This window comes from Ceratina calcarata, unplaced genomic scaffold (assembly GCF_001652005.2).
Source record: "Ceratina calcarata isolate Rehan_Ccalc_2016 unplaced genomic scaffold, ASM165200v1 scaffold569.2, whole genome shotgun sequence".
NCBI lineage: Eukaryota > Metazoa > Arthropoda > Insecta > Hymenoptera > Apidae > Ceratina > Ceratina calcarata.
Genome location: NW_017176894.1, coordinates 1,001,153 through 1,027,017, shown reverse-complemented (window position 1 = coordinate 1,027,017; position 25,865 = coordinate 1,001,153). Strand labels below are relative to the sequence as shown.

Here is a 25,865-nt window from a genome sequence, read left to right as displayed (position 1 = left end):
GACAAGGTCGAAGGGGTGCGTTTCGATTAATCGGACACGAGAGCAAACTCCTCTTCCCGTTTCCTGTATCGTCCCTGAGGGAAGACGTCGTATCTTCAGGATTTAAATTAGACCCGAGGACGACGTTTTCTTTCCTTTCTCCTTTATTCCGTTCAAACGTAACGAGTGTCCCATCGTTTCTACGATTTCGAGCTTCGTACGAACAATGTCATTTGAGAATTTTGCTTATTTACGAATTCTACTGAAGACGGGATGGAGTCGAGTGACCGAGAAGGAAGCGAGTCAATGATTCAAGAATCAAGAGAAATGTCAACGGGATTAAAACGGGAGAAAAATAAAATTGGAAGACGGAAGAATCGAGGCTTGGAGCGACTAGACGCGAATGGAAAAGAAAGGGGAAAAAAGAACGGCCTCGTTAACTTCAGGAATAAGCCGCGTTCACCTTGTTGACCACGGCCTGCTGCGCTAATTTATACAAAGCGGCTAAGGTCCGCCGGGATATTGTTATTAATAAACGACCGTGGATCTCGAATCCGACCCTCCCCTTCAAACTTTTCGATTCCCACGCGCGTTCTCCCAACGGTCATGTCTAGTTGGAAGTTCACAGTGAGAACCGGGAACGTGGATCCCGCTAACTCGAGAACGTGCAACTTGCCCAATAAATTACACGAATCAACAATTGGTACGAAGACATTCGCAGCTGAATCTGCAGCGTTCAACCGTCGATGCGTCTGAGTCGATAGGAACAAGCTAATCGTGTTTTTTTTTTTCACGATCTCGTAATTTTAAAAAGTTTTCAAGTCTTCCTCTCCATTAAGAGTTTCGAAGAGGTAGAAGCTGCGATTCTATTCGATAGTCGTTCGTCGTTACAGTTTCAAAAGATTTCTCTAAACCCAGGGGCGTGGTTCATTTAATTTATTTGAGAACCGTGGTACAAAGAGTATCTCTGACTGGGAAATGGAATTTCGATGCGGGGAACGGTTAGAACGCGATATTTCTCGTCGTATAACAAGAACTTCTCGTTCACTGCCTAGTTTCTCGCTCTCCTCTTTGACGTACGTGGCATCTGTTGCCGCGGATCGAAACGGGGACGACGCGACGTCGCTGCATCGAGAGATCGGGTAAGACTCGATAAGTTCAAAGGGGAGCGCCGAGGCGTCGAGATACAAATGATAAGTGACTCGGACTCGAGCAACGCTTCCATACATTTTTTCCTCTGCACATTCTGATTCTCGTCTGTATTCGAATTCCTTCGTCGCTCCGTCCAAACGTCGTATCGGGTTTCGCGACACCGTTCCCTGTCTCCGTTGCTCATTCCAATTGATACGATTTTTCTGTCTCTCTCGTCGAATATCGTGAACGACGCGATATCTTTTGACGACGATCGATGTCCATTTAACAATTGCTACTGCGAATACGATTTTTTCACAGACCGTCTAAGAACCGAATAGAATATTTAATTTGATCTTGTGCGTCGTCGAGTTAAACGCGTCGAAATCGAAGGTGGCAGGACTCGGTTCTTCCCGGTCGTGTTCCTTCGAGCGCATAATTTATCGAGCGGATAAACCCGCGGAGGAATAACTTCGTGGAACGTGTCAATTTGCCCAGAGAACCGCCCCTCGAGAACGTCTTCATTAATCCGATTGTTCGAAACGGAATCGATTAACGGGTAATTAGATCACTCCCGTGGCTTTTCCATTACTTTCAGGAAGCACGCTTGACACAGACACGTTTCAGGAAAAATACATTTGCCGCATCTCGGCCTCGTCCTTGTTCGATTTTTATCGTAAACTCGAAACGAAACGTTGATACGTGAAAGGGGACGTAAGTAAACTAAGATATCACACTCTTAAAAACGATTCGAACGAAGAAATTCGGAATTGCGGAACATGATCGATTCGCGTATGAAACGAAATGATTGATAAAAATAAAATATGATTCCTGCTTCGATCGGGAAATCAAGAAATTTCAGATTTAAATCATGCAAAATGTTGCGAGTAAAACGATATTAAGGATGTATTGGCTATACAGTCAATCCCAAAAGTTTATGCACTTTAGGAACGCATTTTTTAAAAAGAAATCAGACGTCGGAAGAACATTGCTAATAATAAACAACAACAAAAAATTTTCGATTTTTCCGAGATTTTTCGAAGGGGTACCCCTTCAATTTCTTCCAAATTTTCGTTTTTCGCCAATAACTTCGAAACCGTTGGACTTACGGAAAAATTGCATATGACCTTTCTTGTAGAGGGCGACGAGATCTACAATTTCCATGTAAAACTTTTTCGCTAGCGTCAATAATTAACGAGTAATTTGCAAAAAACTGTTTTTTCGTTTTTCGTCAATAACTCGTTAAATATTAATGCTAGCGAAAAACTTTTATACAGAAATTGTAGATCTCGTCGTCCTCTACAAGAAAGGTCATATACAATTTTCCCGTACGACGAACAATTTAGGAGTTATTGAAGAAAAACGAAATTTTTTGTCAAAAGTTCGCAGATTCGACGGTGGATGGTCGGATTTTGTCAACATCAATAAAATGCCAAATAATCATACGTAACTCGTTAAATATCGAAATTACAAGGAAAACAACTTTTATTTGAAGCATTTTTCGAAATTTTGGAGAAAATAATTTTTCGTCAGCGTCAATACTTAATTAGATATTTCCTTCTATACTTTTTAGCACGTAGCTATTTATTATTAGCATTGTTCTTCCGACGTCTGATTTCTTTTTAATTATAGGAAATGCGTTTTTCTTTTGGGATTGACTGTATAGCCAATACATCCTTAAATTCGCGATTCGTCGGCCTGATGCGAAATAAACGAAGTTTCCAATTATAATACAATTATATCAAGCAAGCTATTAATCCCATTTTAATGAAATCCTTTCGTGATTCTCTTTTAAACAATAGTCGGCGTGTACGTACGAAACGAAGCCTTACTCAGAATGATCTAAACGACTCAACGATCGAAATTGAACTCGGCACGAGTAATGAGAACTTCGTTGAAACGATCTATCAATTATGTATCGCGTATCGGAATTAATTAACGTGCATTTTAAAAACGTCGCACAGTCTACTAGACGTGAAACGATGCCACTCTCATAAATTAGCAATCGACGACGTCGGGACGAGTATCAAGGAATCTAACGGATCAATTATAATTCGGATGTCGCCGAAGAATGAATCGGATGCTTAAGAAGCTAATGGAAAATTCGATTACGTTTCACCGACGAGGAGGTGATTAAAAAATAAAGGCGCAAGCGTTCGGCGAATCGGAGCCGTCTGTCGTTATACGATGAGCAAACTTTCTTCGAAACACGAGCAAATTCGTTTTCAACTTCGAGACCACCTCTCGGGTTGAAATTGCGCGAACTTTTCTACATAGATAGGGTCAGGTCCGTCGCGATTAAAATCTCTCGAGCTAGACTTCTTTCATCAAATATTATTTATCATCGTACCATACGAGTGCAGTTTTAATTCGTCATAGTTCCTCTCAGAAATTTTCGAATACGAACCACCGTGATCTACTGGGAGGGAACAGGAGTCGGTTGAATCAATTCCTCTGTCAAAGACGAGAGGGATCAGGCGATGACTCGACGCGTCGGGTGTTGACGACGGAGAATACGAGGAACACGATGCGGAGTACCACGCACCGAGGTTGATCGATGCCTGCCACTTTCCTGAGAATGGAAACAAGACTGTGGTCGACCTGATGGAGGTGTGATCGTGCGAGGGTAAGGGCTCCCGAAAGAGATATGGCCGCTGCCTAGATAAAACGGTCTCCATGTGCGTGCAACCTTTCGACCCCTCGACCTTCTGTATACACCCTCGGACAACCCTTTCCATTTTTAGAGAACCTAGGCCTCACCTCCGGGAATCGCACCGTGAAAACACTTGCAGGCTCGAACGAAATTGTAGCGACGTAATTAAGAAATAAAAATTAGAAGGCGGCGGCCTGCCGGTTCACGAACGAAATTAAAGGCGCGTCAAAGATTCGTTGAAGTTTTTAATTTCCTTCCGTTTAGCAAACTTTCTCGTTCGTGAATCTGAATTTGCAGAAGTTCTAATCGCACCCGGGGAAACGATCGATGCGACGATAAAATTCCTTCTAATTCCTTCTCCGACGTTAACGATATCAGTCACCGTATCGCACGCTCTTATCGCGTAATCCCTGCTCGTTGCTACAGAATTTTTCACTTCGCCGGGAATATTTCTGCCCCGCGGCTATGGCTGTGAGCGCAACGCATTTTTATCCCAGCCGTCATTTCGAGAAAGAGGATTCGACCCCTCGAGGAAAGAGGCAAGTAAATTTCAACCCCACGAGGCACGTGAGCAGTTTCCCTTTGCCACTTGGAAATTTTCTACCGAATAGCACCAACAGACTCAATCCGTTTTACGGTGAAAGATGTACATTCAGAATTATGTTGTACGTTCATCGATTAACGATTGTGAAAGGAAAGTTTAAGAACGATGCGCATAAAACTGAATACGACCGTCTCGAGTGAAATCGAGTTTTATATTTACAATATTATATTAAAGCGATCTTTGAATTCGTTGTTTCGTCGAGTTCTAAAAAAGGAACTGTCGTTCAGAGAACGTCACGAGCGGGTGTACGCGAGAACTTCTAAAATACGTAACGTTAACGGGAGGAGGAAAAAATTGCACGGTGTCACGTCACCGTGAATTAAGTGGCACGCGAGCAGAACGGTGCACAGCCCAGCGGTCAGGTCGAAACAATAGCTGGTTTAGTGCGGAACGAATGACCCGTTGCAAAATGCGGCTTTTAATCAGAGCGATTTAATTAAATTGCGGAACGAAACCCTTCACGCCACGCAGTCGGGTTCACAGGATCGGAACCCCTTTGAGGACGGACTCGGAACGGAAATCTCGATTGCGCTGATAAGGAAATTTAAGATCTGAACTGCCACTGTCGTTCGACATAACGATAACGCGTATAACGTGTAATCGATCTTCACGCTCGTATCGAATTGTAATTCGATGGATTAAGATCAGGCAGCTACGTCCACGATTCATCGTCGCCTACGGTCAATTTTTAAACCTGATCAATTCGTGTCTTACGATCGAGCCTGGATCTTCGTTTCACGAATTTGTGCAAACGATGAATCGCACGACCTGGAGACCGTGTAAAACGGTAATTGCAAGTAGAACGTTTGAGTTCTCCTTTGTTTCTCCACGTCGCAGAGAGACCAATTATACGGTGGAACAGTGTCCCGTCGCGATTTCTCGAGCCTTAATTAGCATTCGCGTGGAGACAACGCGTCGAGGCGGCGATTACGCGAGGCGCGTCAAACCCCCGTTAGACGAACGACGCCGGCGTCACGTGCTTTTCTTCGCAAATCACCCGCGAACCACCAAAGAGGGCTTTTCAACTCGTGACACCCGACCCGTGAGTGAAACATCCTCTCGAGCCCCCGGAAACGCTTTCCAGTTTCGAGAACCTGTCCACCCAGAAAGGCCCTTCACGTTCCAAGATTTAAACGCTCTCACGAGTCGAGAGCCCTGCTAGCTCGACGGCTGCTTTTGTTTCACCAAGAAACGATTCCACGTCCCTTGCCAATCGACGCTCTCACCGAATGGAAATTACGAGCGTCACATGCGCGATCGATCGTAAACGGCGGACGTATAAAACAAATTACACGTCGAACTTGTTTGCAATTTCACAAATGCCTTTCTATTGGAACACTGACGTTCTTGCTACTAAGATGATTTGAGACGGCCTGAACACGGAAACGTCTCGATGTTCGTCGAGGCTCAGGGAGCACGGTGTATCCGCGGTCGCGTTTCTTCGAGGTAACGGCGCCTCTCGAAATTTATCGCACGATCTCATCGGGTGAGAAGATTGAAATTGGGATTAGAATTTCCATCATCGGTGTAAATTCTATGGCCCCGGATATAGTACATACGTGGTACGCGCGTGATTTAATCCCGGTGTCGATCTATGCGTAATCACGTACCGAGCGACGTAATGACGTCTGGAAATTCAGTGAACTCGATCTCGAACTCTGTTTGTCAAAGACGAACGTCAATCGTTTCTGATGCTGAATGCAACGATTCATACACCGATCGATATCACGGTTCCCGCGATGTTCGGTCGATACAATGATTGATACGATATAACGTTCAACGATTGGACAAGGGGTGATTTTGCGTATATGTTACCTATTAAACGAAAATAGGATTCACAATTGAAGTGAAATTGCTTTGTTCAAACGTTTTCTTGTATCTGTGGACAAACACATTTTGCACGTGATCAACTTTTTTCGAAGATGATGATCGGCCACGCCTGGCCATCGGTCTATATCTCGTTCGTCGGGGTTTGGCGAGCGGCCAAGGCAATATCGGTTCCCTGCTAATTTGCAATTAAGGCCACGACGCGTTGCGAATACTGTCCGCGATCTATGCACCCAGCCAGCCGTAGTATTCGAATCCCCACAGTAATATCTGTCATACACGTGTCGGAAAAATTTGACCAACTCCGACGTGCTTGATCGAACTCATTGCTAAGAACGATCGAGCTCTGTACGATTATTCGTTACGTGTCATTTTAGGAAAATACACAGAGAAACAGTTACGTGTATTTCATAAATTAACGATATGCATAAATTAAAAATCAGAGGTGGAGGGAACTTGCGGCGTCCTTCATTACTGCCTAATTTAAATGTGGTCTCTAGTGGTAAAAGGGTTCCTCACCTAGTGTCATTTAAAAACTCTATTGAGGACCGTGATAAAAGTTGGATAAAAATTGTGATGAATTTCACGTTGATTCGTACTCCTCGCGATACCGATAATTATGTCGCGCCGAGTGTCAGAGGGGTTCGATTCTCTGTACAGGGAACGTAAGTGGAGTACCAGTGAAATATTACCGGCGATCTCCGCAGGCATCCGCCGGGCTATTAGTTAATGTTGACAGATAACGAGCGATCATTGGGATATATTTAGAGAAAGGGAGAGGGGAACGATTAATAAACTGGCTGGGTGAAAATCATTAATCACCCCCCAGCCGTATTTGCATTCTCTAGATGCTCTACTCTATTTGTGGTAAGTCGTATTGTGCCATCATACGTACTGTCCTAAATCACGGTGAGAACGTTGAACAAATTCAATGAACGCATCTCTACTTCGCGTTATCTATTATTTGAAGTTTCGTGTATAAATCAAATTTCTCTCGATATGTACGATCAATGATTCGTCAAGTACTCGATTTTATTTTATGAACATAGTACTCTAGAATAATATTTAATAAAGCTGGGAAGAATCTCTTCTGTCGTTAAATCCGTAAGATTTTTGTTAATTAGTCGTGAGAGAGTTACAAAATTCAGTACGTGACTTCATTAACGAGTCGTTAAAAGCTCCGCTCGAAATTATCGGCCCGGCACTGGCATACCCATCCAGTCCTCTCTCCCCCTTCCTCTCTCTCTCTCTTTTGTAAATTTAATTAACGTTCAAACGAAAAACCAAGATGAACCAATTTGAACACGAGCCTACGCCGTCGACCATTCAAATATTGAATAACTCGTTTCCACAAAAATATGAAAAATCCTTGCAGTCTCGTCGTTTCACATTAGTTTCCACGGTTTATCTCAGTTTGGGAAAACTTAAAAATTTTTCTAATTAAAATTGTTTCCTCACCTGTGTCAATTTCGTCTTATTACGTTTTGAGCAGTTAAATTAATTGCTCGACGCTACACTAAACGCTTTTTGGACGATCATTACAAATTGCATACTGTTGATCAATTAAAATCAATTCGTCGTCCCAGATGAATATTTTTCTTCATATGATTCTTCGTATGAATAAATTCATGTCTCCGACGAGAAGTCATCCTTCGGGAACGGGCATTCTCTTTAGATGTCGGGGAGTGAACAGCGCGAACAGCCACGGGGGTGTTGTATTGCCGTCACGGAGGAAAAAGGACGTGGTAAGGAGGACGTGGACGTTGTTACAACGTAAATTCAATCTGTATTTCAAACGTTTCGTCGCTCGAGGAATTCCTCCTTATCGTACCGCTTTAAAACGTTATCCGGCCTCGGCCCGAAATGCTTTTTACAGAAATTTCAATTCAACGAAATTCGAGATGTTAAAATGTTCGGTGGCTCCAAATTGAAATTTCGACTCACCGTGGCTGCTCCTCATTTTCAAAAATATACTTTATCGAGTACTCTCATACGACAGTAATAAAAGTTCGTACTTTCATCGCGAATTTAAAACTGTGTAAAAAGAAGTATGTGAACGAATATATACAACGCGCACGCATTTGTCGCGTAAATTGTAATTTTTCCGTTAGAAACAAACCGACTCGGAATTTGTACCGAGTAGAACGTCGAAATATATAATTAATCGGTCTTTGGTTGTCGAACTCTGACACGGAAAGCGTGCCAAGAACATCAACCGTTCTCTCGCGCGTTAGATTCGTTAAAAGATTTCTGAAATATACTTTCCACCTACCCGACTCGGCTTCTCAGCTGTTGTATCAACTACTCGCCGGACGTATTTTTTCCCTTAAAGACCGTCCGAGCGAAATATTTTAATTGCTGATGCGACCAGCAAAAAATGTTTCCATTTTTGATCTACCTTTTTATAATCTGTCCAAGGAAGATTGCGCCATTAATAATTCCCTTTTATAAAAAATTATGAACGTATTCCGGCGTGTAATTTTTTCCTGTCCACTGATAAAACGTATTACCATCCTCGTTACTCTCTTAATTGAAGAGAGAAAAATGAAAGTAATTTCCCTCAAGAGAATAAACACGACACAGCGCTCGTTACCTAGCCTGGCAAAATTACATTTGACGTAAGGAGCGCTTAATTAAAATTTCCAGAAGCCGCATCAAATGATTCTGTACTAATATCGAACACTTTTTATTCTCAAATAAATTTTAGTTTTGTACCGAAGATATATGCGATACGCTCTGATTGCTCTTGCCGCGGGCAACTTACACCCACGGGTGCGATTCCACCGAACAAGTTTGCGTGAACTTCCAAACTGAAGGGAAAAATATTCGTGCTATCTCCTTCAAACGTTAAACCGCGATTCAAAATGTGAGTCATGGACTCAGGTCGTCCCTGGCATTGCCGCGATACGTCACCGGAGACCAATTTTAAATTAAATTACAAAGGCAGATTTCATACAATTTTAATATGCAACCGCGTGATAGACGTTTCTGCGATCTCCTTTTACTTCGAACTCTCTCTATTATCAAAGTTCGGCATCAAAGAACGTGTCTCACAATAAGGAAGAGGGCTGCGTCAAAGGTTGGTGACTGATGGAAAGTATGATAAAGACATCCTCATTTTCCTGCGTATTAAAGAGCAGCGACGTTCTATAACCGTAGGTCAAAGTCGGGAAACAAAGTCTCTGCACGAAATTTATTTAGACACGGAATTCACTCGATTCCCGTAGCAATCTCGCGATTGGAGCATTCATCCCGGTTGAACTTCGCCAGTTCCCACTTGAGCCGAGTGTTTTCTGTTTGGCCGTCGAGAGGATGCTTCAACGGAACGAGTTTGTCGAAACTACTGGCCCGATGGGCCAACGATTGACGAGCTTACTCGAGCTTCAGATCTTATGCTCAAATACCGACCAATTTTCAAACTCGTCCAGCTCGCAATCCACTAATCTACGTATCATTTTCGCGCCAACGTGTACCGATTTGTTGAGAAAGATCGAACGATTCTTCACACTCTAATTCTCATATTGTCGATTCCGATATGATTCGGAATGGATCGCTCATCAGATCATTTTATCAGTTGGCTCGAAAATGATTTACGGCAGGAAGGTAAATTGAAAATAATACTCGACACGGTGCATGACAGCTATCGTCGATCATTATACCCTCGTCCAGACCGATGACGAGGGTTTTATTATATCGTGGCTGTCACGGTTAATTTTATATCTTCCATCGTCCGCAGAATCGCAAGCTACACTGTACGATCTTTTCGAGCCACCATGCACGGTGAGACGTTGCCACGTTGAGGATAAATAACGAGACGAATTCTGACTCTCACACGTGAACACGATGCCTCAGAATTGGCTAATTCGACGAGACAAAGTAAACGCATTACTCATGTGGTTCAATACCGCCTGAGAGCGTTCTCTCCTCGCTGAGAACTTTCTTCGATCGTTCTCGGTTCGACGAGAGTTCTCGCACTTCGGTTGTCGATTCAGTATTGATAAAAGTGTATCTGGATTTCGTGCGATTCGAACGTATTCACATTTGCTCGTCTGTTGCGCCGTGCGGAGACTTATGTGGACTCAGAACGCGATCGAAACGAATCTCCTCGCGACACACATTTATTTTATCCGTTATATCGACGTAAACCGAGTAAGCCGAAGAAGCCTGTTCTCATTTATGGCAACATTCCCCTGTGTAATAAAATCCTAGGATAATGTCCTTTGGGACGGCCTGAAATCCCGAAGCGGTTCAGGTGGCCCGAATCGAAGAGGGACCTGATACCAATTTCGATACGGTCTAATCTCGATCGAAACTCGTATAAACAAGGGCAGCGTGAGAATTCTCAACACGTGACTCAGTTGTAAATTAACGCCGAACACTTTGCCCGTTTCTGGCTAGCTCTGAATGGACAGAGTCTGATTAATAAACGACTAATGGAAACGAACCTCGACTCAAAAACGAGCCCCTCATCTGCGAATATTTTTGGGAGGAAACTCACGTTCATCGATATTCATATCACGATTTTAACATTCATTCGCGGCAACGTTTTCCTGTCCGAAAGTCTACGAAATTTTTCTGAACAAGTTGGATTCCCTTGCCTCGCGTGTGTCTTCCCCTCTGCGTCTAGTGCACGACTGTCGTTCCCGATCACGTCGCTTCCAGTCTGTGGAAATATTTTATGTAACGCGCTTTCTCTCGCGTTCGTACGAACGAAAAACACGAACGCAACATCGATAATTTTTCATGAATTGCTTTATACCGTAAAAAATTCTCGAGTCAATATTTGTCCGATTGAAATATTTGCTCGGGGAGAATGTTTGTCTTCGGATTTTAAATACGTGCCCGACGCGTCACCAGCAGGTCGACTGGTTCATAAAGGATTTAAAACTCCGAAACTGTATCGATTCGAAAAACGAGGACGGTAGAGAAAATAAAAGGGAAAAAATGTGTCGGAGTATAATGACAGGGTAGCAGTACCTAAATATGCGAGTGAATTATTCATAAGGGTATCGCGATGCGAAAAATCTCTGCTAAAAATCAATTTATATCCATCGTCCGAACGACACTTGGACGTACAGATGCTCACGGTTGATTCAACGAATACGCACCGCGAAGCAGAGACCTATCGTTTTGAGATTTGATCATTCTAGAAGGGGTGGTACGTGACCCGTGCACGAATTTCGTCGGTGAATTTTGCGTTTGGAATTCGAAGCACGCCGCGTTTAGGATGCCACTCGTCGTCGGTTCGAGTTAATTAAAGTGACCTTAGGCAAACGGGATTAGTATGGTTAATTGATAGGCTCAACGCGATTTAGGGACAAACAGATTAAACTATCAATATGTAATTCGAATCCAAGATCGACTAATGCCTAATAGAGTCTGATTAAAAATTACATCACCGCCGCGTAACGTTGGCTACGGAAAACGAACAGTTATTCTCACCGATTCAAAACCGTGACATGACTCGCCGGTTCGACCTGATCGCGATCTAATTCTAAGAATATGAAATTTCACATTCCGAATCTAACTTGCAAATTGCTGGGAAGCTAAAAGATTGTGAACGACCGTGCGAGAAGACCTAGTTTACCCGTTGGAGTCACTCCGTCCGTAAAGAGGTATACTTACCCGGAAGTGGCTTGTATGTCGACTTCCGGCCAAGAGGGTCTCCGGCGGCAGAACGTCAAAGGCGGTCGATCGCCGGAACCGGTGCTCCTGCGAAAGGAGCCGACCCTACGGGGAGACGTGGTGCCCGATGCGCTTCCGGCGGCCGGGTGCACCGTGAGTCCCGGCGCGGAAGTGCACTCGAGGGTGCGTCTCCGTGTCGACAACGATCGACCATAGTTGCCCGTTGCCATCCCCGGCGGTGGTACCACCTGAAAAAAGAAAAACAGGACGTGACAGGCAAGTAACACAATGTACGAAAGTGTAGGAGACGTGAAATTGACACGGTGAACGTTCGGGTATCTGCGATCTATTTATAATCGTAGGTACGTAGCTTTTTTATTTGCGACCGATGAAACTGATACACGTTCCATTAAGATCGGTGGTTCCATTAAGTCGCTTTATGGGCACTTATTCCGGCTACTCGCGCTCGAATTTTAGGTGTAACGCGTCCATTTAAGCGCGGGGTAAACGAGAAACCGAGACGTTCGTGAGTCTGGCCGGTTCCAGGAGCTTTAGACTCCTTTTTTCTACTCCTCTCGCGGTTTGTACAGGGTGTGTGTGGCTCGCGTGGCGGGGATGATTAGCTGGCATTAAGTATTATAGCCGATGCCGAGCTTAATGGAGTTTATACGAGGGTCAGAGGGATCGCGGCTAGCCTCTAATTGCAACGTGAAGCCTTTCAAAAATGATATTACAAATATGCGCGTAATTCACATCGTTCATTTCACTTTATTTATTGCCATTAGTTATTGACTCACGGCGACCGGTTAATAACTGTTTTCCAAATGTTGTACATTTATACTAAGGGGCTGTTGGTACGACTCAGAGGCTGATGAATGAAGAAATAAGACGAAGCGAAGTCACGATACGGTCTAATGGGTAGTCGTGGATAGGAAGAATTCAGGCGAGTTCTCGCGGTAACTAGGATTCAATGTTTTGTCCTCATTGTCAGTTCGAGTTTGACCGATAATTTACATATCGATACATAAACGATACACGATGATCAATTAAAGTGGAGCGTGTTATAATTTTGCTACAGCCTCGATCGAGCCTCGACGAAGAGGCCTACATAAACTTGAATAAGACGTAAAAAGAGAACAAGAGTTTGTTCTGCTCGATACGCAATACGTATTCACGATCGTATTCCCACGTGGCCGGAAGTTTATTAAAACTTTTCGCGTCCTCGTTTGATGAAAATGAGGACGTTAGAGGACGAAAGCGCGTACATAAGTACTCGACGAACGACTCATGTATAACGAACCGAGACTATCACGAATCGAGCAAATTAAACTGATAGCTTACACCGATGTTAAATCGTCTCGAACGCTCCTAGAGATCGTCGACGAACCGACAGTCATAAGAAGATATTTGCGACATGAGAAACGTATTCCGTTTTACATCCAACGATGTACAGACTTGCGTATTATAATTTTGAAAGAATTAAAAATCACGCTCTCACCTTAGGGTATCCATAGGGGGTGGCTTGCTGGGCGGTGGAGTTGGTGGAGCCGGTGGTACCGGTGACGCTGCCAGTGGATCCGCTCCTCCCGGTCGTGCTGGACCCGGAATCCTCGCGACTGAACGAGAATCGCTTCGGGCTCAGGCTGAGGCTCGCGACGCTGTCGCTCACGTACTGTTGCAACGAGTTGAAGAAGCTCATCGTTGGGTGTCGTTTCTTCACGCTCAAACGCTGGACATCCTCTCAATGCGACGCGGCCACGTACGCATCGACCACGGAACACGCGTTACCACCTCGGCCTCGGGAACTTTCACGGTTCTTCGCGTCGCGGTATCGATTCTGCCTGACAGCCATTTGCAACTGAGTGGAACACCTTAAGTCGTCCCCTTCGTACCGGTCAACGAGCTTCCAGTTCCTTCAGGCTTGAACCGTGGCATCTGTAACAGCACGTCCGATTCGTTGATACATACAGTTTCGTGCGACTCAGGATTAGATTTAGCGATGACAGACGCATGCGAAAATGCATCGTCTTGTGACCGCATCGAACGTGCACGAGACATATTAAACGTCGATAGTCGAACGCGTGTCACGATACTTGAACGATCGAACGATTGAAACACATTTTTTTAACTGACTTCAGTGGCTAGACGATGGAAACTCGGAAACCGTTGTATTTGCGTTCGGCGAACGGAACTGCTTTCAGGAGTCGCGGGAAAATGAAACGGTGGCCCATTGCATTTCCGTTTGCGGTTTCGTTCGCGTACACAGGTACGCGTGTAGGTGATATCAGTGGACGTCGATCGATGGTCATGGCTTTCGAACCGACGCGATTTTACTCTTTGTTAATCCCGATGAGAACTTTGCCGCAGTTACGTTTATTGCGAGTCGCGGTCATCAAACTTTTTTGATTTCATGCAATCGTCAAATGCACGCGAGAAATTGCCTTGATTGTTCCGCCTTTCCTTTTATACTCGCTCTCAAACGATGTTTGTTAATACTGCTAGGAAACCTTCGACGAATCGAATGCGAGAACGAAGCGTTTCGATTCGCTCTGTCGAAACGAGAAGTCGTCTAAGGCATCCGTCGATGAATCACGTCTGTTCTCGTTGTTCGCCCCTGTATGTTTCACGAGGAAACCATACGCGAAATGTCACGAAGCTGCGGCGACGTGACGCAGTTTCTCGTGGACGTTTCGCAACCGCGATTAATTAACCCCTTGATCGATAACGCTTGAAGATCCAGCGAGGAGGACCCGGACATTCTCCTTGCGGATATCTATACCTCGGGACTTCCCTAAGGCCGACAGAAAGCCCCGGCCGCCGTCCTCGACGACGATTTGCATCGAAATTATGTTGCGAACCTTGTTAAACTTCCGCCTTCCACGCACTCCCAAGACTTCTGACCTGAACTCCATTACGGTCTTTTAATTTATTCATCAACTTCGATTCTTTTATCATTTTCAAACATCAGACGTTCCCTAGCGACGCGAACGAATAATTCATTCCAATTACAGATTTCGGTATTACGAATTTAGAGATCTTTAATGATCCTGTCGAAACTTCAGCCTCCTGAAAGTTCGTGGAACTTCGGGAACTGAGCAGTTTCGGGATCTTACGATTTAGCGAACCTTGAAATTTATGAATTTCCCATAGCCAGTCTCTCAAGCGCTAAGTCGTATTCCCTCGAACGAGACTTTCCGTTAGCACCACCACGTCCCTCTTGTTCTCCGTCATTACCGCGGCGAAGTATAAGTTTGATCGAGCACTGTTCGCGAACAGAGTACCGAATTCGCGTCAGCGTTCATTTTTCGTGTGCCGGTCGAACGCAAGGCATGAGTTTATAAAGCGGTGCAATAGATCCGCTCTCGTACACCTCGTCTGCGGCTCTACCAAAGGAAACTATGTCGGCGGAATTTGTTTATCGTCGTCGAACTCGTCGGCCGAACTTCAACGGAGACGACTTCATTAAAACTTCCATACGACGACACACGAGTATAGTTTAAGTCTCGTTACTGAACACTCCGTCCAGGATTTAAGTTCGTGCGATTATGTTCCATCTTTGAACGGTCGACTCAACTTCTTACAACGAAAGAAATTTACAACGAGGGAAGTCAAATTTATCGTAACGACGAAAATCAATTCGAGAATGATAAAGATTTCATCGAAGGGAGAAGTGTCAGAGGAAAATGTCTACTTTGATTTCTTGTCGACGTTCCGGTGGGGAAAAATTTTCCTGGAATCATGTTTCCACTCGGAATTGCTTCCACATTAATATGTTTCGCTTAAGTCGTTTGATTTCCGGATTGATTTATCCGGAACCTCCGGGGAACGTTCATCACGGTGAAAGGTCACGGGAAAAACAGATATGCCAACGATTCACGGGTAGCACATCTGACATTTCAATATTGATAAGTATTTTATTAAAAAGACTTCATTACAGACGAATACTCCTCGTTTTAATAACTGATGTATGCTCACTCAGTCACGAGAAGTGCATTCGTACGAATCTTGACGAACGCGAATGGAAAATACGCAACGTCCGAAATTTATTGCCTACGTTCGTCATTTTTCATCGTCCTGTTGACCCACCGCCTGCAGTAACAACGTTATCCCATAAATTATATTTGGTCGCGAAACAGGAGACGAGAGAGGAGAAGAAAAAAACTGGTGACAGAACTTGGGGACGTCGTCGGAGATAATAAGATTGCGAGCATAATTGCTTTCGAGAGAGTTTCTGAAAGACATCGATGAGAACAGCACGGGATTCCCTTACTGCGATAATTGCTTCGGGAGCTCGTTCCCAGTATCTACTTTTATAAATTTATCACGCAACGATACCTCGGTCGAATCAGAGAAAAACCCATTTCCGGGATCAACCGCTTTTCCTTTCGACGAATTTCGTCGGACCAAAATTAAAGAAGCGTGGAAGCGTAAACGAACGATCGTATGTAAGATTCATAGACACGCGTTCTCAAGCACTTCTGTCGTCGAGTGACATTTTAAACAAGACATCGTTCAATGCGTAATAATTGTTGTTTGCCGTTTGACGATCGGTCGTTAACGAAGAAGCGACGTATTACTAAATACGTGTCAGCATTTCAACGTGATGCAAATACGGCATCGAACGATGATGTCAGGTGTCATCGTGCGATAGCGTATGATTCCACCTGACGTGACGTGTAATACGATAGCGCGATCGTACGCGACGCGATATTAGCGTACCTCCGTCGCAATACCGTCTTGACGGAACATGAAATTTTCAGTAAAAATTCATAGAAACAAATGGGGGGAGCACGAGGCTCAAACGAGTCGAACCAGTGGATGGCGTTGGAAAATATTTAACGCATACATCAATTAACCCGGCTCGATGTACGTGTCAGACGTAAAAGTTTCTAATATCCAGCTCGCTAGGTCTGCACACAATTTCCCATTAAAACTTGGCCAGCTGCTGTGCCCGGGAAACACATTCATTAAGATCTACTCCCATTACCCGTTCCTCTGTCCAAAACGCACCGAATAATTGATTCCAGCCACTCGATTTAATTAGAAAACGAAAGACACCTCGTTCGTTTTAATTAATTGCGTCCACGTGAAACGTTTCTCGTCGCGGTAAATAAACAGTTTCGAAAATAAGAACGACTGCGACAATTGTTTAATGCGTCGAACAAAACGTACCGATCAATTTGAACCATTGTCTCCGCTCATCGGTGGAAAACGTCATTTGAATACGTTCGAACGCATGGAGTGCGCTCGTCGTGGACGAGTGCCGGACGAAAGGGCCGCGTTACCATCACGTTCCACGTTTTCAATTAGTCTCTTTAACGCGAATATTCGCAGAATTCACTGTTCGAAATCGAATTACAAAAGAGGATCGAACATGTTTCGGTAATCTTATGATCAAGTGTCGTAATTCGAAAATCAAACGTTACGCCAGACCGAGTAGAATCATCGTTAGTTTGTTGAAACTGAACTAACGGAACTTTTATTTCTGAACATTATATCGGCGATGACGTTCGTCACCCAGTTGACGATTTCATTACTCGATGGATCATATAATTATGGTAATGAGCAGAAATCAGATTAGACAAGTATTTTCGCTTGGTAGTCCGCAATTAACTCGACAAGTCCATTACGGATTTAATTAACACGTCGCGAATTTCGTTGAAACTTCCTTAGCAGCGTCACGATCGCTGGCTCGTTTCGAAACGCATTATTCGCGTTTCATACGAGATCGTAACTCGAAGGATCGGGAGGTGCGTCGAGATTAATTAGATCGGACCGAATATTATCTTCATGAAATTCGAAAGTCGATCTCCTCTACCCGTAAAATTAGCCGTACTGGAAGAGATTAACTTGGACTACGTGTCAATAGAGATTGCGTCGAGGTGTGCGAAGGCAAAGAGATTAAACGAGCAGAGTGCTGCGAATATACTCTCGAAACGATAGAATTTTAGCAGAATTTTAAAGAAACTTCGCGTATTAAATAATTCGGAACGTTTGGGGAGCCGAAGAGACCAACGTGTCTACTTCGTTTACGTTTTTTAACACTCTCCTCGTTAAACCGGTCCAAGGTGTGCTCGATTATGAAATATTTTTTGCACTTTCGAAACGATGGAGCTGCATTTATTACGGGCAACGGTATCCTTGTAAAAATACGGGTGGGAAGGATAGAAGAATTCGAAAGGAAGTGCATTCCCAATAAGGGGTGCAAGCATAAAACGCTTGATTCAATATAATCGTAAAATCCAAGGAGATCCACCGGATGGAATACATTTTCCTCGAAGGGAAAAACCTTCTGAAAGGATGAGCAGTCACGGACGAACTCCACGTTTCGACTAACGAACAACGAATAAAATGTTACTCGTTCAAATGGAAATAATAGTTGTCGTCGAATCGAGATTAAGGACGCACGATTTTCTGCTCGATTGCTTCGACGGCTATTTTTCTCGGTCTCAGTTCTTCAACAGATGAATCGATGAATTCATTGTCAATTGATCGAGTACTCGTCTCTTTAACGTTGTATGAATCCTTGCGTAAAAACAATGACAAGGCATTGAAATTTTAACAGTTACTAGATATTACATTCATAAAACACTCTACAAAATTTTAGAAATTCGAAAGGTTATTACATCGAATGATGACCAAAAAACAGGTGGGACAATTTTCTAAACCTTACTCCTCTGTAATTATAATTTTTTCTAAAAGTTCATTGTATCAAATGTTGGACACAGCTTTTTATTACATGTCTTAAACTTTTGGCAGAGATCTTTCGGCTCATACAACCGTAAATATTCCTCGATATAAACCGGCACTGCGTCATTGTCGTGGTAATACGTTAAATCGTGAAATAAGTTCATATTCAGCGCGTTTATTCATTCTGATAATGATGCCTGGAACATTTTTTGCAATTTTTCATCTCTAATGATCGTTTATTTATAGATAGGTATAGAGTAATATCTCTAGCAATTGCCACGTTAAACGATGAAAATCCGGTGGTGGACGGACGAAATCCAACTGTATCTATCTATTCATCTCTGCGGATTACAATGCTGAGCGAAACCATTTTTTCATGTAACTACCATCGCTGACGGTAATATTCTACCGGCAATAAATCATCACCCGTTTCTTCCTCCAATCTTCACACGAAATTGCTATGTCAATATCAGAACGCTAATCACATCGCTTCGTCTGTACGTTCTAGGAACAGTATGCAGCTTGTTAGACGCATTTAAAAAATGCATGTAGAGCCGAGGTCAGGACGCTTGGCGTAAATTAAACTCAACGGGCGAAAATTCAAACTTTCATTCGGTAATCGTTCCGGTAATTTCCACCAAGTGGGATCGATATTTTTTGTAGCGGAAACTTTTAACTACAAACGCCGGTCGTTGTTCCCTTGAAACATGCGAGAGAAACGAAACTGATCGACCGTAATTTCGTCCGCCCGGAGATTAAACGTTCGACTTTACGAGTTTCATTGAAGAATTTATTATACATCGATCGTTGCGAAACGATTACAGTGTTCACAGTAAAATATAAAGAAGCACGTTATAAATAAGGGAAGGTCGTACGTTTCCCTTTGCCGAGAAACAATGGTGAGCAGACGTTAAAGCGCCGGATCAGTGTGATCATTAGTGATTGGCTTTATTCAGCCAGGATATTACATTTTGCGCGAGCATTTTGTTGCGCTCGTCAACGTGACGCGTACCAGCAAACCCTCTGAAGCGGGCTGTTTCGCTCGATTTCCCGACCCTCCGGCTCTCTATTATTCCGGCCATTTTTGTGAACCGACGCGACGCCCCGGACACCCCGTGCCTGATTAAACGGATTTGTTCCCTTTTCACGCGAAAAAAGCATTGCAATTCTATACGAGTTTCCTTCTCCATCTAACACTAGATCTACCAACGGGGGTTAAAATGACTTCCGGCATTTCTTATAATCATTGTTCGTTTCCAGTACATTTCGTTTTCTAAAATTTTGTGTGACTTTTCCTAAAATAATCCTGTAAAGCAGCCTTCTTTTCTTGTCTTTTTGACGTTAAATTTTATGCAGTATACCTCCATGTACCGAGATGAGTAATTCTGATCCCCATGGAACGTGTCAATGCTATCACGTTCTAACAAGTATGCGTACGAGCGGAAAAGTGCAGACGGTTGGAAATTAGCGTGAATGATTCTGATAAATAAAGGACAGGTGGAATTTAGTATGGTCGAACGAGAACACGGTTGACAACGCTTAATTAATTAGACGACCTGCGCGCAACCTAATTCATCTGATTTATGCCATCTGAAATTCCAACAATATTCGTGGCCACGTCGTTCCGTTATCGGATTAATAACGTTTGTGGAAAGAAACAGTAGATGAGTAGCGAAAGGGGTCAGAGGGGCGAATCGGTTAATAAATGATTTCGGCTCGAAAACAGCGACTAAACGTTAATTGCTGCGCCCTGTCCCGCGGTACTTTTGTATCACGGACGGTCCTCGGTAGGAAAATAAAAAATTCCGAACTTCGCTTCGCGAAACAGAATCAACTTGAACAAAAAATTCTTTGATCCTTTCAAAGTCCTTTCGAATGTACAATTGCGTTCTGCTTTCGTGAACCCTATAAAGAGCTACGTACACTCGAGCAGAAGAGCTTTTGATTCGACCGGCCAATAATAAGTTGCCGATCGAAGTATCGTTAGCGACGAGTATCGGCCGGAAAATTATGTTCCGCGAGCACTTTGCCGGTTAGATACGACCCGAGACAGAAGCCCCCGGCTCGTTTCGCGACAAACGCGGTGCGCCAGGTTTCGCGTCGAGGTCGACCACGGGTCCACGCTTCTGCGAGTCGTTTTCGGTGCATCTGCATGTGAAACATTCTAACAGAACATACGTGCAGTTCGCCCCCGCGCCTCGATTCGTACGAAATAAATTCTGTGTATAAGTTCGATGACGAAAACGGACGTACGACGATTTCAAGTCCCCGAGGATGGACGATAAAAATCATCGATCCAGTCGCATAAATCAGGACAGTATTGTTCTACCGGTAATCAGGTCAGATTTAATCAAGCCTAATCCGATCTGCTCGGCCGTAACAATAGCTAATCAGCCGTGGAATTTGTTTTCCGGTCAAATAATACGATTCGCCGCGTTTCCATCGGATCCAGTGATCACGGCCGATGCATGTATGTACGTATGAGCGCATTCATAGTGAGTTCGATCCATCTCGTCGGATCGGTGGAAACCGGTACCCGTCTCCTTTCGCAATGAGATTTCCAGATCCGAGCTAATGAGCTTCGAACGAAGTCGACGATATCCGACCGAGCGTTCATCGCGTGAACGCGAAGCTCGCCCGTCCGTCCGTCCGTCCGTCTTTCATCGTTTCGAATCGTGAACTTGTGCGCTAAATGCGTCACGTTCCTGACCGCTTCAAGGAGGTTCTACCACAACTCCGTATGAATCAATAGTAGACCCGAACGCAGCTGGTTCCGTCGGACCGAACCCGGCACCCTTCCATCGCACCGTCTGACCAAACACGTGCGATTCCCCTTGCGTCGTATCACCCATTGCCAATTCTCGTAAGTATCGTTTTATCAATTAGATTCACGTATTAGAATTCGTCTTTCTGTACATTCGTTTCGCGTCTAACTCACTCGTATGCGTATAAAATTCTTATACGGATGTCTGACCAATGCCGTTCGATGCTACTTACGCTATTGCGTTCTGTCAATGAAGTATGATACGCTTAGTCTTCGCATACTCGAACGGTCATCTGAATTCTCAAGGTTGCATAAGCCGTAAGGGTTCATACAATCACGTTTCGTCATTAAGACGGACATACATACAAACTTTTTATTTTCCAGTTGTGATCTCGAGTTCTTTTTATAACTGACACTATAATTAATCCTATTTATAGGATCTCGCAAGGTATTTGACGAAGCTTTGCGCGAAACGTATCGGTTCACGCATCGTGCGAAAGTTTATTATTAGTTGCGCAAGTTGTTATTGAAAAAAAAAGATGGACCGTTGTGCGTTTATCGTGTTTTTTCATCCGGCTATCGAAGTTCTACATTATTTTCTGCTCGCTTATGCATATTTTACGCGATGGATCGAACAACAGATTGCGCTTTACGAAGTTTATTTTCGACTGCGATATTTATTGAAACCGCGCGGTACGCGATCTCGTTTTCCTATTCCGTATCCCGGTTTATTTAAAACCATTTTGCACGCGCGCACGCCGCTTGAATAAACATTTCGTATTCAAATGTTTTTTATCAATTGGCCAAACCGAACGGAACGTATGAGCTTACGTCGATCCAGACTTTCTGCTGGTCTCTTCCCGTTGAGACACGTATGAACGTTCCCAAACTATTTTTTTCGTCCGTCTGTTGCACACGTATGATCAGAGACCGTCGACGAACGATTTCGTTCTCCTAATTCTGTACAACATTGTTTAAGTGGACAAAATCATTCCGTGTTCCGCGGTGGTATCTCCCTCGACATGATAATATTTCCCACTGCTATTCTGTGTTCTCGTTATTGCAGCGTTACATCACGAGCCGTGTACGTGTACCAGTTTCCCTCACACCTGTGCACAGCTCTGTCCCTTTCTTCCTTGGATTCTAACGGAACCCAGCGGCCGAATAAATTTCCCGCTTCCACTGTCTATTTATCTGTTTACCCCTCGCAATCTCTGTTTTCCTGCACACGAGAGTACACGAGGTGTCTCGTTCTAAAAACATTTTTCCATTCGCGAAAAACATTGTTTAACACTTTTCCCAATTTCTCGCGCGTTCCACGGTTTACGTAATTATTCGTCGGTCATTCTTGTTTCTAACAGCCACAATGAAACAACGCTTGGTTTCTATTAGAACCAAAAACTAAAAAATTCTTACGACGGCTTCCGTAAGTTCGAGCTGTAACTTTATTTTTTTGCGCGCGGATCGAAACGGAACACCCTCTATACGCGTTCGCGGAGTTTCAACCCTCGAGAGATACCTGTGTACCCTGTTTACCAGCGGAAAACAGCGAGGGAGCCCGTTAAACCGTATTTCGCGGAGCGCATAATGAGATACGAGCACTCCCAGAGCCTTGAGAGATGTTCGACCGCGACGAATCTCCGTGCTCAATTATTCTGATCAGTTTCGGCAACCCCGGTCGCACGGAACAAGCAATCTCTTCGCACACTCACCGTTATATCACTTCTGTTCCATTTTTTACTTTGTAAATGCCAACAGAGTATTCCGCTTTATTAAACAACGTCCCGTTCTATTGAGATTTTTGTAACGCGGAACGCTGCATCGTCTCCTATTCCACCGTGTTATGAAATTTTTATAAACCGTGACCTCATTTCCATTGTACTGAGATTTTCGAAAATCGAGGTTTATTTCATTTTACTCCCAGATGAAATCGTATCGATAACAGTGTCACGTAATCGAAATAAATCTGACTAAATTTTCTGGCAACCCCAGATTCGTTCTGCATGATTAATTCTGTTTAAGACGTCCGTCTGAAGTAGAGTCGGTCTTATTTACGTCCGTTCTACGTGCCACTCGAACGTTTCACCAAGTAGTGAGAGTCGTATGATAAACGCAAACCTCATCGTTTAAAATTTAAGCGGGGTCTACCCTCGAACGCTGTTAACTCGCTTGAGATATTATCACTCTCGGCCGAGACAGGAAACGTAGATAAGAATCGCGGGCGCCGATAAAGCCTGACGTACGCGAGCCATTCCAAAATTGGTCTATTTCCTTCCCTGCGAATTTCGTATAGAAAATTCTATCCTGAGCTTGAGCATATTTCTTTGAAATTACTTTCGAAATCGTTCCGCTCTTTTACGAGAGTCTCTATGACGCGAAACGGTAACACTTAAAACGAAGACTCGATTTGAATCACTGCACGTTCATAAAGTCCGTCGAATTATTTGGTCAGAATTTCTACCGTCCCCTTTTCCGATTTTGTTTTCTTTAATCAGCAAGGCGCTTTTATTGGATCAAAGTTCGTTCGGCGTGCTTACCGTGCTGCACTACTGACATTTTCCTCATAAACTTCGTTCAACTGCTCGAAACTTTCCAACCGGCCGCGTTACAACGAAGTTCCAGGTACACAGAAATAGTAATTCCTTGCGAAATTTCCGGCTCTCTTCACCTTCTTTTTCATCAGCATTTTCCGTTAATGAATCCTAATAATTCGAGCTATCTCTCACTTTAAAACGTTGCCTTTGGCGATGATCGTTTCAAATGGAATAACGTCGGCGAAAAAATTGTACAAAGTGCGTGTGCAATGAAATAACAAGACGAAACGTAAAATGTATAAAAGCGATGGTTGAACTGATTTTCCTTTCCAACAAATTCCTGTCGTCGTCGAGAAAATCAAAGGAGTTTTTATCATCTAGCTCGATAGTGTGCACTGATTATTCTACAAATGCAAAGCAGCAGGGAGAGCAGGCGCTCGATTGCGACTGCCAAGAAAGGGCAAGGTATCGATTTTTCCTTGACAATACCGTGGATTTGCGCGATACAACATCTTTTTAAGTACCTTTACGTCGTTTTATGCGATGCAGCTTCCGTGTTATCTGTTCCCTCGGACGTTTTCAGACTTTAAACTGACCGACTGCATTGTGAACGTCGCTGGCCAGGAAATTAAATGTGAATTTGAACGACCTCGAGACCAGCGTTGTATAGTCACATACGCGATATTCATTGCCACGCGTTACAGCCGCGTTCTGATCATAAAAACCGAAACAAAAAATGTATTTTAATGATTTCGTGGAATAAGAACAGTTCCACGTATCGGGGAAGTTGTTCCCTCGTAACGAGTGCTCGTTGCTTCCAATTACGATGCGTTCTCGTTACCTTTTAACCGCGGTTTTCGTTTCAACAAATCAAAGTCGAACCACTAGCTCACCAAGTTCCAGCAACCAAGTTCCCTTAACGTGCAAATGAATGCTGCTTATTTTTAATGACAGAACACGATGTTTGTAAGTGAAAAATCGTAGGTACTTTCACAGATTTAATTGTCGGTTGTCGTTTAGTTATTACAATTGTTGGCGAGAGCAGAGTTTGAACGATGTGTTGGTGTTGGTATTAAACATTTCCGTTTCATTATCACGGCTAAGACTGAAAACATGCCAGATTCTCCCGTCGCAATCAAAGCGGGCAATCAACCCGTGGAACATCAGAGATCGATCCACGCGGAATTACCTATCCGTCGGATTGCCGACACACGTTCCTAAAAAAAAGAACGCGCGACGATCGATCCGATTGAAATTCAAACGCGGAAAGAGACGTGGAAGAGTGTTTAACAATCGGTCGGCTAATTGATTCCCCGCTCGATCACGACTCGAGTGCCCCGTACCGAGTTCTGGTCGTCAAGCTCGACCCACTCGCGGCGTTACACGTTTTTACGTCTTATTTTACATAGGAGTCTACGGCAGTGTTCGAGCTTTGAAACTTGGTAAAAAAAGTTTACTGAATGAAATTCCATTTGACAGAAAAACGAACGTGTCTCTGATCGCGAGAGGGGATAAGAATCTGAAGAACTGTCGGTAGCGAGCGAGGAAGAAGGAACGCCGGGAAGTGTGAGGTCGTGCACTCGGAAAGAAGCGAAAGAGAATTTAAAGCCGATGCCTTTAAAAGGGTACGCGGTTCGAGAGAATACAGGGGCTGTGAAATTGAGAGAAAAAGAAGCGGCCGCTTTCAACGGCACCAGCGTTCCGTTGCCTCGCCACCTTTGTACCTTCTTCGCTTCGTATCACCTGCACTCTCGCAGTAGTCGAACCTCGGGCGCCGTTTAACGCGCCCATGACGTGAGAGTAATTACCACGCCGTTGTTTTCCCATCGACCAATTTTAGTTTTAATGAACCGATTCATTCGTCGCGAGTTACAGTTTAAAAACGATTAATGTTCTCCGTTATGTCGATACGCGATTCTCTATTCATGTTTTGATTAATTGAAATCATGTACGATCCCCAGTAATTCATTACAGGAATGAGTCATATACTTTTCGAAACTATGACCTGAGACACGTATGAACGATTTTATTTTCAGCTGCGAGCGTTCCTACGTTGTG

At 43.8% G+C, this 25,865-nt stretch overlaps 1 protein-coding gene across 5 annotated transcripts in view; it reads right to left on the bottom strand.

The window, feature by feature from the left end:
* unc-13-4A (BAI1 associated protein 3) overlaps positions 1-25,865 on the bottom strand; it is a 53,354-nt gene that overhangs the window by 15,438 nt on the left and 12,051 nt on the right. For all 5 annotated transcript variants that reach the window (XM_018032207.2, XM_018032204.2, XM_018032206.2 and 2 more), the window contains exons 2-3: positions 13,318-13,754; positions 11,820-12,067 (exon numbers count right to left, since the gene is read on the bottom strand). In XM_018032207.2, the coding sequence (XP_017887696.1) occupies positions 11,820-12,067; positions 13,318-13,518 (449 nt within the window). In that variant the 5' untranslated portion in view covers positions 13,519-13,754. The remainder of the gene's footprint in view (positions 1-11,819; positions 12,068-13,317; positions 13,755-25,865) is intronic.